Source organism: Hyperolius riggenbachi, chromosome 10, assembly GCF_040937935.1.
Source record: "Hyperolius riggenbachi isolate aHypRig1 chromosome 10, aHypRig1.pri, whole genome shotgun sequence".
Classification (NCBI taxonomy): Eukaryota; Metazoa; Chordata; class Amphibia; order Anura; family Hyperoliidae; genus Hyperolius; species Hyperolius riggenbachi.
Genome location: NC_090655.1, coordinates 110,233,024 through 110,245,067, shown reverse-complemented (window position 1 = coordinate 110,245,067; position 12,044 = coordinate 110,233,024). Strand labels below are relative to the sequence as shown.

General features: G+C 42.0%; 1 protein-coding gene and 1 pseudogene across 7 annotated transcripts in view; both read right to left on the bottom strand.

Moving 5' to 3' along the window:
• SH3PXD2A (SH3 and PX domains 2A) overlaps window positions 1-12,044 on the bottom strand; it is a 455,860-nt gene that overhangs the window by 20,135 nt on the left and 423,681 nt on the right. For 5 of the 7 annotated variants that reach the window (XM_068257340.1, XM_068257341.1, XM_068257343.1 and 2 more), the window contains one exon: window positions 7,452-7,535. The exons of the other annotated variants lie outside the window; for them this stretch is intronic. In XM_068257340.1, the coding sequence (XP_068113441.1) occupies window positions 7,452-7,535 (84 nt within the window). The remainder of the gene's footprint in view (window positions 1-7,451; window positions 7,536-12,044) is intronic. 7 annotated transcript variants of the gene reach the window in all.
• On the bottom strand, window positions 606-808 carry LOC137537369 (U2 spliceosomal RNA; annotated as a pseudogene).

Genomic DNA, 12,044 nt, shown 5'->3' with positions numbered 1-12,044 from the left:
AGAGTTGGTAAGAAATATATGTATGAAAATGAGAAGCTGTGTGACTGTTTTTTTTTTTTTTTTTTTTGTTTTTTTTTAAGCTTTCTTGGCCCCTGTTGCATGCAACAGAGGTCCCGGGTAAGCAAGGCTATTAGCCCCGTGCACGGAAAAAGCGTGAGTGCCCTAAAGCACCCCCACAAAACGTGCACGAGTAGCCACGGGCCCCACAATGCTGCAGGGCCCTTCCGGTTGTTCCCCGAAGGGAACCTTCCCCCTTTGCCTTCGGCTCAGGGGGTGGCATCCTCCAACACCCGAGGGGTTGAAGGATCCTGGGGTCCTCCGAGGAGGACCCCTACTGCGCCCAGTGGTTACCCAAAGGGCCTGGCCATGTGGCAACCGTGTCCACATGGTCTGGGTGGCTCCCCCGAGAGGGAGCCGGGTGGGAACCGAAGTCCCCGTGCCAGCAAGCTGGCCCCGACCTTGCGGCCGGAGTGATAAAAATTCCGCACTCTCCCTAGCCAAAAGGCCGGGGAGCTGCGTTAGTTGGCGATGCATATGGGCAGTACAGACCAAAGCACCCTACTTCCGCCTGAGATCTGCCACATCTCAGGTTTTTTCAGGTGCACCTGGAGCGCTACTTCCAGGGGCAGTACGCCTAAGCAAAGCCCTCAGCCATTCAGCCTCGACCATGGTATAGATCCATTCAATCAACCCCTGGGAATTACGACCAGGAAGGACACCCTGCCACAGTGCCATCCTTCCAGGTCCCCCCAAAAATTTCAAGAACAGATACTACACTTGATCTTAGCCAAAAGGCCGAGACTGTTAATGATAGTACAGCTATGCCATGGTTTCTCTGTAAATTGCTCCTGCGACTAGAGACATATAAGAGCTGTACTAGCTGGCTTGTACAACCCATATGGTGTTAAATCTAAAGTAGTGTTAAGTGAACCAAGGTAAGCTTGCTGTACTGGCAGACTGGTGCAGATATTTAGTCATTGCATGAATGAAACAAGGACTAGAACCTATTGTAAAAAGTGCTGAGGAATTTCTAATTATAAATATATATTTCTTATTATTATTTATATTCTTTTAACTAGGACAGGGACTGAACAGACAGCTAAAAAATTAACCCTTCGCCCTGCTTCATAACTATACTCATGTAGTGAAAGAACCCTGTATCCGGAAAGCTTCCAGTTATGAAGGACAACACGTTATTCACAGAAACCAGGAATGTCTGTATTCACAGCAGCAAACTGGTAAGTAGGGATGATCAATGAGATGCAAATACTTCTGAAATTATGCAAATTATTATGCAAATATATGCAGCTTGAAAAAAAGACCATTCAGTTTAAACCTGGGTTTAAATTGAATGGTACATTTTCAAACTGCATACATATGCATACAAATTTGGAAAATTAAGCAAAATAATAATTTTGTATAATTTTGCTAAATTTACATCAACTCGGAAGGATTTGTATATCTTTCATCATCTCTACTGGTAAGTCCTTTGCGTCCCTTAATTGCTTCACAAGAAATGTGCACCGTGTCAAAGCATTTTCATGAACCCATATCAATCCAGCACCAATGTCAGCAACTGCACAGCAGATTGGAGCATCCACTGCAAAAACTGGCTTAGGGCTCAAACCCACTAGCAGCCTTTTCTAAGAGCTTGTGATTTGAAAAAGCTCTTGCTAATGCAATTCTATGAGGGATTTTTTATAAAATCACATCTCTCAAGCGGGATCACACCCATAGCATTACATTAGAGCTTTTCAAATCACAAAGCGCTCAGAAAAGTCATCCTAGTGGGTATCAGGCCTCACCTCAATTTGCTAATTTTGAATGGATTGATCCATTCTGACCAAAATTTGCATCAGTGAGCCACTGTGCCTGAAGCTTGCACTTTTAAAAACAAGCCAGAAATAGAAGATCCTATATTTGTGTCCTCGTGGTGTACTAAACATTTCATGTGCCCTGAAACAACATCTGTGGCATCTGCTAACTGCTGTATATAGTCAGAACCCCAAGTCTGGCCACTTTGGGATCTGACTGGTCAAAACAGGAAATGGCTGGCTAATGCGGCTAATACACAAAATATGGACTTTTAAAAACTTTGGCTGGCCAGAACTAACTTGTCCTGGCCAGCCAAGTCCAGAAGCAACTTTCCGGCTGCCTTTTACCGATGTGCCCCCGCACTTCTGTTCCCCTCCGGTTACATCCAAAAGCTGCAGCAGGCAGCAGGGGAAACCGTGCAGTGCAGGAGAAGGAAACGATGCTCCGGCCCAGCTGTATTGTTGTACTGTAGTGGATGCAGTTCTCTTCTTGCCAGCTGTGGGACTCACACGAAGGGTACATAATATAAGCTGCAGCGGTGGAACGGTTCGGCAGGACTCACATGGCAGTGAGGCATGTAGCAGCAGTGGCAAAGGCACTTTAGGACTTGGACTAGTCAGGTTGTGCTCTGGCTGGCCACCGTCCAAAAAAGTCTGTCACTGTCATGTATTAGTCGCATCAGCTAGCCATTTTACATTTTGACCGGCTAGAATCCAAAGTGGCCAGACTTTGGGTTCTGGGCATAACATATGTATATCCACCCACTGTATGAAGTGGAATAAAAACACTGCCTGTCAATGCACAGTGTGGCAAAAGTTCTTTATCCCGTAGTCTACTGCAAATCCCCACTGCCTGCTCTGCCCTCCATTTCCAATTATTTACATTTTAGCTTCAACTTTTTAGTCATAAATGACACAATGATTACTTCTGGAAATAATTTAAAAGCAATCACATTTCACAACAACACCAAGTAAAATAATTTACAAGGCACAAATGTAAGCCGCTGGTATTTATTCAATATTAAGCTATGAACCGGCGAAAGTGCAGATCGTGCTTTATTAGAAACACAGATTCTTCATGTCAGGCTATGAAAACAATGCACTGGGATGAGTCCAAGAATAACCACCGCTGCAAACACTGCAGTGATGAATACACCCCACAGAGTGCATGTGAGCAGTGGGCAGCAGGGCCTCTACAAGTGAATAAACGCAGGCGTTTTCTAGCAGAACGCATTTATGGAAACCTACTAAACCTACCATCACTTGTAACCAGCCAAGGTAAAGGTTTATGGCCTGGAAAAGTTTCACAGCTTTGGGGTACATAATAAGGACTACAAGGATACCAGAGGGTGTGGAGTGTGAGTCTTGCCTCTTTCTAGTACAAAATCTCGATTTAGGTTTTCAGCACGAGAACCATATTGAGGGATGCAAAAAGTGCAGCCTGAGTTTCTTCCCTAAATTTATTCTCTAGTCAAAACATTTTCAAATTTTCTGGAGGGAAACTTAATTACCTTGGTTTATAAGCAGATCAGTTTATATTCGAGTATATTTGCTACTCACTAGTATTCATAACCATTCCTCGGCCATTCTTTTCCAAAGTGTATAGTGGGTGTACAGCCTCATCCCATTTAGGTACGTTGTAGTAACATCACAGCCAAGACTGTGCCACTGCTCCCTTGCTGAAGCAGTTGTAGCTCTTGGTGACTAATGATGTGTTGTGCGCATATAGGAGGACACACTATGGGGGAAAGTGCGTTGTGGGAACTGGGAAAACCATACAAATGTTAGGGAGCTTTGACATGATGCAGGGGTGCATTGGTCAATAAAATATATACAGTAGTATTGATCTTTACCAAACAATGTAATGTTTACATAGTAAGTTACCTATGTATTTTTAGTGGGGTTTTTTTTTTTGTCTACATTTTTATAAGTGTATGGATTTCTGTAATACTGTGGTGTCGGAAACAGCAATGCTTGCTTGAATTTAAGTGGCTACAGCAAGTAACTTTGGACTGACTGTCTTCATAGGAACGGGAGAACTTTTTGCCGGATTCCAAAGTACAGCTGTTTTAACTGAAAGGACAGCTCTGTGAAATATTTCAGTGTGCTGCTGCATCTACTAGAAAACAATTTCACATGAAAAAGAAATAAATGTGTTAATCCTTTGAAATAAAAATATCACAAAAAAAAGGGACAGGATTGGTGGTGGCGCTGTGTGTAACAATTACCACCAGGGAACACAATGAAGGACACATTTGGGAGCTGCAGCATGTGGCAAACACATTTCCGGAAAGACATAATTATTAAGCACCCTTATGTTGCCTACATCCGCATTAATATTCACTGAAGATTAAGAAATGCCAGAGATGTAAACAAAGAGTCGGTATATATACACGCAATGTGGTCAGAGTGGTCAGGAAGCAGTTAGCGCTGAAATCTGGGAAAACTATGAAAAAAATAATTATTCAATGGGGAAAAATAAAGATAAGTTTAAAATATACACTCGCTAGCTACTTTATTATGTACACCTTGCTAGTGCCGGAATGGACTCCTTTATGCCTTCAGAAATGCCTTCATTCCTAATGACAGATTCAAGAAGGTGTAAACATTCCTCAGATACTCTGGTCTATGTTGACATGATAGCATCACACAGTTGCTGCCGATTTGTCGGCTGCACATCCATGATGCAAATCCAATCATTCCACCACATCCCAAAGGAGCTCTGTTGGATTGAGTCCTGGTGACTGTGGAGGCTGTTGGAGTACAGTGAACTCAATGTTGTGTTTAAGAAACCATGTTGAGATTTGTAATATGGTGCATTATCCTGCTGGAAATAGTCATTTCAGTACACAGGGGTCATAAAGGGATGGATATGTTCAGAAATAAAACTGGTGTTTAAATGATGCTCAATTGGCATTAAGGGGTACAAAGTGTGCCAAGAAAATGTTCCCCATCCCCACACCATTATACCACCACCAGCCTGAGCAGTTAACACAAGGCAGAGTGGATCCATGCTTTCATGTTGTTTATGCCAAATTCTGGCCCTACCATCTAAATGTTGCAGCTGAAATAACTTTTCAAATCTTGTGTAGTCTAATTTTGGTGACCCTCTGCAAATTGTATCCTCAGTTTCCTGTATGTATGAGGGCAGTATGCCTGAGACATTATTAAAGTCTGTGTTTCTGCATTGACACTTCACCTATAGGCCGTTTTTTGGCATAGGCAAACCAGGCAGATACATGGAGTGACAACTATAGGTGGGAGCACCACGGAGCTAGCCTTAACACACTGTACTTTATGACATTCTTATAGTCAGCTTCTAGTTCCATAAAAAAAAAAAAAAAAGAGATGGATGGTAATTTTACAACCTAAATTGGCATTGCCCTGTCGATTGTTGCAATCCTGATTGATTTCTAGGACAATATTCCAACCTGTAAAGACCTAGCATGTATATAAACACTATAATGTTTACAAACTGGATACATACTCCTCAAAACTGTTATTGGAAGGGTTTGTTATACGGGTTGATTGAGATGTATATGGCTTGGTAGTAATTTGTGTATCCTTTACAAACTTATTTTGAGAAACATTATTTCTATGTAAAATATCAATTTCTTGTTGAGGCCCACAAAACGAATTAGTGTAGGTTATGGTCTTTATGTTCACAACATTGGGGTAAGGAGACAAAAGGTGCCTTGTCTGGGGCACCAAAATGACCAGAAACAGCCCTGCTGCACCCTGGCAGGAAGATACTGAATCTAATAAAAATAAAAGATCTCATCACATGAAAGGGCCCCTGAGCATAAAAAAGGTAATCTGAACTTACCTGGGGCTAAATCCAGCTTTCTCCCCCCATAGCCCGCCAGGTCCCTCGGCATCCTCCCGGTCCGTTCTGTGCTCCGACTGGCGGCCCATGTGCGCGACTTTGCCTAAAGTTGTGCGCCACTGGGCACGTGTGGCCCGTCTACATACTCATCTTGATCGTGCGCCTGTGGCTGTGAGCATTCTGCGCAAGCACAGTTTTCAAAAGACTAAATTGCGCTTGCGCAGAACACTTGCGGTGATGAGCGTGTGACTAAGATGGGTGCACAGACGGGTCACACATGCATAGTTGCGCATGACTTTGGGAGAAGTTTCGCACCTAACAGGGCTGCCAGTGGGAGCACGGAGGGAACTCAAAGGACACAGAGGGACCGGGGAGCTGGAGGAAGCCCCAGGTAAGTTCAGATCTTCTTATCTTATGCTCTGCTTTGGGTCCCTTTAAAGCGGACCCAAACCAAACATTTTTTTTAATTAAAAATATTTAGTTGCACCACTCTGACACATACAAAGATAAATAAATACTCCTTCAAGCCTATGAGCATTTCAGTGCATGCTTTTCACTCTTCTCTTTTCATAACTAGGGTTATACCGGGGGCAGCCATTAGCAATTCCTCCATTGCCGGACACCACCTACTTCACCAGTTTGCCGGATTTTGTTCCGGCAATTTGAAAGGAAGGGAGGGGTTCCTCCAATAAATGTAAAATATTTTATATTTGTCATCATGCAGCTGAAAAAAGGCTGCTATTTATTATTATAATTTAGAAAATAGATTTTATTTCTGAAATCTTGTATTTTTAATTTGAGTCCACTTTAAGTTTGTGCCTTTCTTCAGAATACAGAAACATTTTCTTCTAAAATACCGTACATCCAAGGGACCTAGCCAAGTGGTTTACTATATCAGAATTGATCATACATTGTATAGTCATACAGGCGCATAGTGGGGACTGGAGGACTGGGTTTACTATATCCAGAGGTTTACTATAACAAAATTCTACTATAAAACAATGTAAACCATATTAAACACCTCCAGGTACCAGGATGGCAGCTGCAAGATACAGTATACAGTAGTTTCCGATGATCAGTCTCTGGGAAGACCTGGATTGACCTGAGTTTATGATAAAAATACATAAAAACCTGTGAAATCTGCAAGTCTATTGATTTCGAGTTCCTGAGACACCATTGGTAAGAATGTAAGGCAAGAGTCCCATGCTTTCCTATTGGCAAGTGAAGCTAGCAAACACATTAAAGAATCAAAAGTGGCATACAGTATTTTTAAAATATATTCGTATATCTTGGGAACTCAGGGTCATTCAGACATGCCATTGCAAATGAAAATAGTCAGGAGGCAGAAATATGATGAATACAATTAAATAAAAATAACCACTGATTTATTTTTTTATCATAACCTCCATTGCACAAAATGTGTCATTGGTTTAGTCACTTCAGTAAAACAGTAGTCAAAGCTGAGTTCTGTTGGACCAGTACCACTAAATAACAATATTAGTCAATAGTTTTCAATCAGATTTTTTCAGAAATGGTGTACACAAATGTATCAACTTCATCAAACTAGAAAAAGTGTGCAGAAAAGTATGATTTTACCATTGCGCTTATGCTTAAGCAGCATGCATCTGAGGTGGCAGTGCACTGAAGCGTACACTAGGTGCAGGCAAAGAATGGCAACAAGCAAAAGTAAGCAATATATTGAAGACCCGCCACAACATTATGCTGCTTTAGAGGGAGGAGCTAGCTGAAGCAATGCCCTTAAGGTTTCCAGTAACAGGATCGGATAATGTAAAGGACAATAAACTATTCACCTCGGCTTTGTTGCCTGTTGACAATGCCGCCCAGCGTCCAACGCCTGTCCAAGCGCCGTAGATGAGCCTTGCGCCTCTTAGTTACTAATAGAGGAGATGGATGGAAACATGAGGGGACAAACAAAAGAAAAATATGATGGGAGGGTGTGAATAACAAAAGAAACCATGAAACCAAATTACATGAACAACAGAATATGGTAAATGTGACATATTAGAGAGACAGGTAAAATATATGAAAGCTATGTTTTCACTCTGGTATGGGGTGGAAAAATGGATGATTAAGATTAATGGAAAACCTGGCTACACAAAAAAAGCATTACATATCATTTAACATTGGCTCATGTTTTTTCCCCAAAAAACATGGCCTGCAATGGTAGATGAGCGTATCACATATAGATGTCTGGTGACCATACTGCGGGATACAAAGCAATATGAGAATGAGACCAGACTGTGATAATAGTGCTGAGATTTGGTTTGTAGCATAGACCAGTGTTTCTCAAACCTGTGCTTGTGACTCACCAATGGTGCATGGTTTGCAGGCAGCCTCATCTATGCACAGGTGGGGTAATTAGTGGCTCACTCTCAGGTACATGGAATCCACCCAGCTGAGGCAATAATTACCCCACCTGTGCATAGGTGAGGCTGCCTGCAAAACATGCACTGTTGGGAAGTCACGAGGAGAGGTGTGAGAAACACTGGCATAGACATAAGATTCAGATGGGACATGACAACAAGCCAAAGGCTTGGATCACACATGAAAAGGTGTATAGTCCTCCAGTTTTTGACAGCTAGCATCAGTTTTGTATGTGTTTCTATGGATGTGTTCACACATAAAAGGGGTACATTTCTGGCCCAGTCCAGTCCTGTAAGTTTTGTATCAGTTTTCTATAGCTGTGTTCACACATAACAGGGGTACATTTCAGGTCCAGTCCAGTCCTGTCAGTTCTGTATTAGTTTTGTATGTGTTTCTATGGCTGTGTTCACACATAAAAAGTGCACATTTCCGTTCCAGTAAAGCTGATACAAAACGGATGAATAACTGGCAGGACAGGACAGTACTGGACCAGACTGGAAATGTGCATATTTATGTGTGAACCAACCCTTACAAAGATTCAGCAATTTGAGCCACATGTTCTGTTATTATGGAGTTGTATTGTCGTGTTAGGCAGGAATAGAATGTGTATTATTTAACATCTTATAACAATGCATATATAGCTTAAAAAGAAAACCTTTATCAGTTTGTGGGCAAAGATGTATCAGATTTGGTACGCGTGCAATTAGACGCGTGCAATTAAGTCAATGGGGCTGAAACCCACTGAAAAAAAATGCAACCCCACAGATAAATGCTTTAAAAATGCATTTTTAAGGCATGTTGTGCTTCTTACTGTGAATGAGCCCTGAATGTACAGACATAATAAACTGAATTTCACATTTTAAACTATTAAACATTAAAGGAAACCTGTACTGAGTGAGGCCTGATTCACAAAGCGGTGATAACTCAGTTATCACGCCTAAAAGACTTTAAGCGTGATAACCTTTGCACCACACTGGTGAAAAGCCAGTTTAGGCGTGATAAGTTTAGGCATGATAAGTTTAGGCATTATAAGTTTAGGCATGCTAAGTTTAGATAAGTTTAGATCGCACGCAAAGTCCCGAACGCAAAGCAGCGTCATTAAACTCTATGCGAAGTGCACCAGACTTTGCTAGCGCAAAACTTTTGATCAGCTGTGCACTGCGGTGCTAACCCAGTTGGTGCTTAAACTTATCATGCCTAAACTTATCACACCTAAACTTATCATGCCTAAACTGAGTTTAGGCAGGATAAAGGGCTTTTCACTAGCGTGCTAACTGTTGGGCTCTTTTCCACTATGAAATGCGATTGCGATTCCGATCGCGATCGCGTTTCAATTTCCACCATGCGATTGCGATTGCGATTGAGCTACTATACTCATTCTAGTCCAGCTCAATCGCATACAAAACGCGGCAGAACGACGATTGCGATTTGAACAAAATCGCATTGCAATCGGATCGCACTAATGGAAGTTGCTGCTGCAGTTTCCATTAGTTTAATGTACCTTGCGATTTGCGATCAGAAGCAAATCGCAGGCTAGTGGAAAAAGGCCCTTAGCACCGCTTTGTGAATCAGGCCCATTGAGTCAGTCTCTGTTCCCCCACTGATTAAACAAAACATGTACCTTGTTGGCTATTGCTCCGAGCTACATTCAGTCTGCATGTTAGGTTACTTATCCACAGTGCTGAAAGCACTAGACCAGCAAAGCATACAGAGAGCTCACATTTTCAAGAGAGATTACCAGCGAATTAATTTTTATTCCATCCTACACAAATTTCTATTAACACTTTTAAATTATTATTTAGTATTTCCAAAACGCCGACATCTTCCAGAACACTGTATATTGTCTTGTCACTAACTTACTGTAACTGTCCCTGAGAGGGGCTCACAGTCTAATCCCTACCATAGTCCTATGTCTATGTATGTATCGTGTAGTGTATGTATCCTGGTCTAGAGCCAATTTAGGGGGAAGCCAATTAACTTATCTGTATGTGGGAGGGTGCCCAGAGGTAACCCATACATGGGAAAAAAGGGCAGGTCGTGCCCTAGCTAGAGATGGCCCGAACCTCCGATTTTTGGTTTGCGAACCGCGAACTTCCGCGAACCGCAATAGACTTCAATGGGGAGGCAAATTTTGAAAACTAGAAACACTTATGCTGTCCAGAAAAGTGATGGAAAAGATGTTTCACCTGGAGGGGGGTATGGTGGAGTGGGATAGACGCCAAAAGTCCCGGGGAAAAATCTGGATTTGACACAAAGCAGCGTTTTAAGGGCAGAAATCACATTGAATGCTAAATTGCAGGCCTAAAGTGCTTAAAAACATCTTGCATGTGTATACATCAATCAGGGAGTGTAATTAGAGTACTGCTTCACACTGACACACCAAACTCACTGTGTAACGCACTGCAAACAGTTGTTTGTGTTGTGACGGCCGTGCTGGACTGGTGCGTACCATGGCGAGAGTGCAGGCCATGGCAGTTTTCAAGCCCATATGGTTTTAGCAATAAGAATCAGCAAGGAGCAAGCTAAGAAGCCTACAAGAGCCTAACTAAGCTTTCCCTATGAGAGTCTGCAGCAGATTTCCCTTCTCTAATTAATGCAGGCACACGAGTGACTCAAATGCCTGACGCTGCCTGCCTTTTATAAGGGGGGGGGGGGGTCCAGGAGGGAGTGTAGCCTAATTGGCTACAATGTGCCTGCTGACTGTGATGTAGAGGGTCAAAGTTGACCCTCATGATGCACTATGGGGGTGAACCGAACTCCCGGAAAAGTTTGAGGTTCTCCGCGATCGTGAACCACGGAAGTTCGCCGGCGAATTGTTCGGCCATCTCTGGCCCTAGCTGGGATTCAAACCAGGGATCCCGCACTGCAAGGTAAAAGTTATAACCACTATGCCACCGTGCTGTCCATTCAACTATAAAAAGAAAAAAAAACTCAAAAAGCCTACACAGTATTTGAAAAATGTTGTCTGAAAAGAATACATAATGCTGGATGGTGTAATGGTTAAGGGCTCTGCCTCTGACACAGGAGACCAGGGTTCGAATCTTGGCTCTGCCTGTTCAGTAAGCCAGCACCTATTTAGTAGGAGACCTAGGGCAAGTCTCTCTAACACTGCTACTGCCTATAGAGCGCGCCCTAGTGGCTGCTGCTCTGGAGCTTTGAGTCCGCCAGGAGAAAAGCGCGATATAAATGTTATTTGTCTTGTCTAATGTTGAGTCTAATGGTGGTCACACACTATACAATGTTTTAAATATCTGTTCAATTCAAAAATAGCAATCAATTTTTCTGACTGATTGTAAAAATTCAAAAATCTGACCAATGTACCACACACCTAAGTTACATTTTTCCCCAATCATAAATAAAATAATTAAAAGCTCAGAAAAAATTGATTGGAACTGAACATCAAGTAATTGACAATCCATCACACACCATACAATTCTTGATAAAGTTGGTCTGAAATTTCCAACATGTCCAATCTACAAAAAAACAGGAGATTCAGATTTATCAATCGAAAACAATGAAAAGCACTCGATTTTTCAGGACAACTGATTGAAATGATCGAATTGGTGAAAAATTGGATCTTTTAATTGTATGGTGTGTGGCCACCTTAAGGCCCTAATGACTCTTCATTCGCAACTTGCCGAACTCTGTGCACATTGCATTCAGAAAACATTTGGTTCATACACAGCCAAACATCATTTATAGGATGAACACACACACTGTCTAGGACAAACCAATACGCTATTCGTTTTTCTTTTGGGTGCACAAAAAACACATTAAATGGAAACAGCCCATTGATTTTACAAGGGCTGTCACAATTCATCTGTTTCTCGTGAACAGAAAGATACAGACAGCTGCATCTAGTAGAAACTGGCTTTAAGTTATTTTTAGCTGATATAATAAATAAATAAATAATAAATAAATATACCTACTGCTTTCCCGTTATGTAAATACTTTACAACTTCCCAGGTGTGGCTTTATGAGTGCATTTTACCCTGGATCAAACCATGTATGGTTCTCCC